At 38.7% G+C, this 2,500-nt stretch overlaps 1 protein-coding gene across 1 annotated transcript in view; it reads left to right on the forward strand.

Annotated features, from left to right (window-relative positions):
- The window catches only part of LOC137974355 (retinol dehydrogenase 8-like), a 5,754-nt gene that overhangs the window by 2,852 nt on the left and 402 nt on the right, over window positions 1-2,500 (forward strand). The window contains exons 3-4 of the mRNA XM_068821291.1: window positions 276-549; window positions 2,442-2,500. The exon at window positions 2,442-2,500 is cut by the window's right edge and continues 402 nt beyond it. Coding sequence (XP_068677392.1) covers window positions 276-549; window positions 2,442-2,500 — 333 coding nt within the window. The remainder of the gene's footprint in view (window positions 1-275; window positions 550-2,441) is intronic.

Raw genomic sequence — 2,500 nt, forward strand, 5'->3', positions numbered from 1 at the left:
AATGGAGAACGTTTATGCCCAAGCAGACGCATGCAACCAACATTGAGGGAGGGGAGGGTAGGGAAGCAACACGTGTTTTCATGAACCGACTAACGGGGCTACGTTTAAGTTGTGTTTTCCGGAAACTTCAATGATTATGACCGGGATTAAAGGTGCAGCGGGAAGCGAGATATCTGGATCTCCATCATTCCCCCTCCACTCTTCTCCTCTGTTATAATGAACCAGGTGGGCCTGGTAACAAAACTAACAGTAAATAATACTTTGATGCTCAACAGTCAACAACGCTGGAATAGCATTGTTAACCATAGTGGAGTGTGTCCCAGTGGACATGGCCAAGGAATTGTTTGAAGTGAACGTCTTTGGTACCTTGCGACTAATCCAAGCTGTTCTACCAGGCATGAAAGAGAGAAGGAGCGGGTGTATAATTAACAACACCAGCCATGCTGGAATTGTTGGAATACCTTTCAATGAGATTTACTCATCTTCAAAGTTTGCAGTGGAGGGCCTCACTGAAGCAATGGCTCCAACCTTGCTTCATTTTAATATCAGGTAAAGTAAACCAAAGTTAATGTTCAAATGTTGGATAGCTCTTTCCAACTAACGAATAAATCACACTAACCAGCGGATAAGTATAAGGGAACTCAATTACACACTCTAGCTGATAGAGATCTATCCATTGGATAGCGTTATCTAACTTTTGAACAACTTGAGCAAGGACGTTAGAGGCCATAGGCAAACCATGCTATACCTGGGTATAGGTTGATATTTCTGGAATACCCTTCAATGAGCTTTAGGTGCTACTCAGTTTAATAGTTTCCAGATAAGAAACTGAACTACGGCCTAAACTGTAAGATCTGTAACATGTCCTGCCCTGGCTTACTACCTTATGGCTATTTTTGTGGGAGCCTTTTGTTTATACTGCTGCTGTTACAAAAACGAACACGGGCAAACCGTGCTAGACTGGGTCAGTTTGGTATTCTTAGAAATTGCCATTTATGAGTTGATTTTATTCTAGTTTACTGAAAGTTTATAGTTTTGCTGTAAGAGATGGCGCCAATATCGTATACATTAAATTTCCAGATCTTCAGCAATTATTGGAAGAGGCTGGGTACGATCTGAAGAATTATGTACATCATTTAAGACGGAATCCAGTGGAGAAAAACCTTGTACCAGAATAATTGAAACAATATCGCATTCGTTTTTACACGCGTACGTTTTCTTTGAATACTGAAGCGCGTGCGCTAAGCAGGCGGTGTATTCTCTTAAAATTTTTTAAGGCTAACAGCGTGCACTTAGGTTCTCATTTGACAAGAACGGTCGGTTACAAAGACTTTGAGTCCAACTAGGCAAAGTGTGTTTTCAGGCTTCTTTGGGGAATAGTTCGGCTATTTCTTCTACGCTTAACGTGTGGAATTTTTTCGCCATTTTCTACAGCTTTAACAAAATTCCTGAGCTGCGCAACCTCGTCCCCACAGCTACTCGGTTGCCGTTTTTCCTTCCTCTAACGCCTCCCAGATTCTTTTGTGGACCTACGTAGACATTCCATGAAGTAACACTGTGCATTTAATCTAAGTTGAATGCGTTGCTTAAACTAAACTATACCTTCTACAGCACGCACTACCTTTATGTAACGAAGTCCTTGGTATAACGAATGATTTTCTTTACCCCAGTAATGGTAAAACGAGGGTCCCAATGGGGTGGTGGCATTTACGGTTATCGGTTAATTTTTTTCAGTTACGGTTAACAAAAAAATTAAAAATCAATTTCTTTTGTTTCAAAGAGTTAAATATTAATAAACCTGTATTTTTTTGTATCTTTAAGCAAAATAAAGGTCTTGGGATCATCTCTGGATGAAATAAGTTATTTGATAGATCATACTTTTAAGTATTTCACTTCTAATACTATTTTACCCGTAGAAATGTCAACGGTTACTTTTACAAATCTAGGGAACAGTTTCTTTTACGGTTAATTTTTTTTCACCCTATTTACGACTAACGGTTAAAATTTTTCAATTTTTACGGCTATCGACTAAATTTTTGGACGTTTTACGCCTATCGGTTAACCCCATTAAGACCCTCTAAAACATATGATAAAGAAGTTCAAAATAAAGGAACCTCGTGATAAAAGACCGCAGTTTGCGGATTTCATCACCCTTGTACATGATAGAATCGACATAGAAAAATATATCGCTATCATGACGAGTTGAATAATTCCTCTGCTTTTGTCAAAAAGTAGGCCAAATTTCTCACCTGAGTAAATTTCTGGATACCTTTAGTTAGTCAGTAAGTCTCTAAAACATATGATAAAGAAGTTCAAAATAAAGGAACCTCGTTATAGCGAACAAATTTTGGAGGTTTCACTGTATTACAAGTTTATTAAAGAAGATGTAATCTCCACAACCTTATAACTTAAGCCATACACCTTTTCTTTACCCTTGGTAGGTGTTCTCTACTTGAACCAGGTCCCGTTGGAACAGAATTAGGTGGAAACATGGAAGCCT

Source organism: Montipora foliosa, chromosome 10 (genome assembly GCF_036669935.1).
Source record: "Montipora foliosa isolate CH-2021 chromosome 10, ASM3666993v2, whole genome shotgun sequence".
NCBI classification, from domain to species: Eukaryota; Metazoa; Cnidaria; class Anthozoa; order Scleractinia; family Acroporidae; genus Montipora; species Montipora foliosa.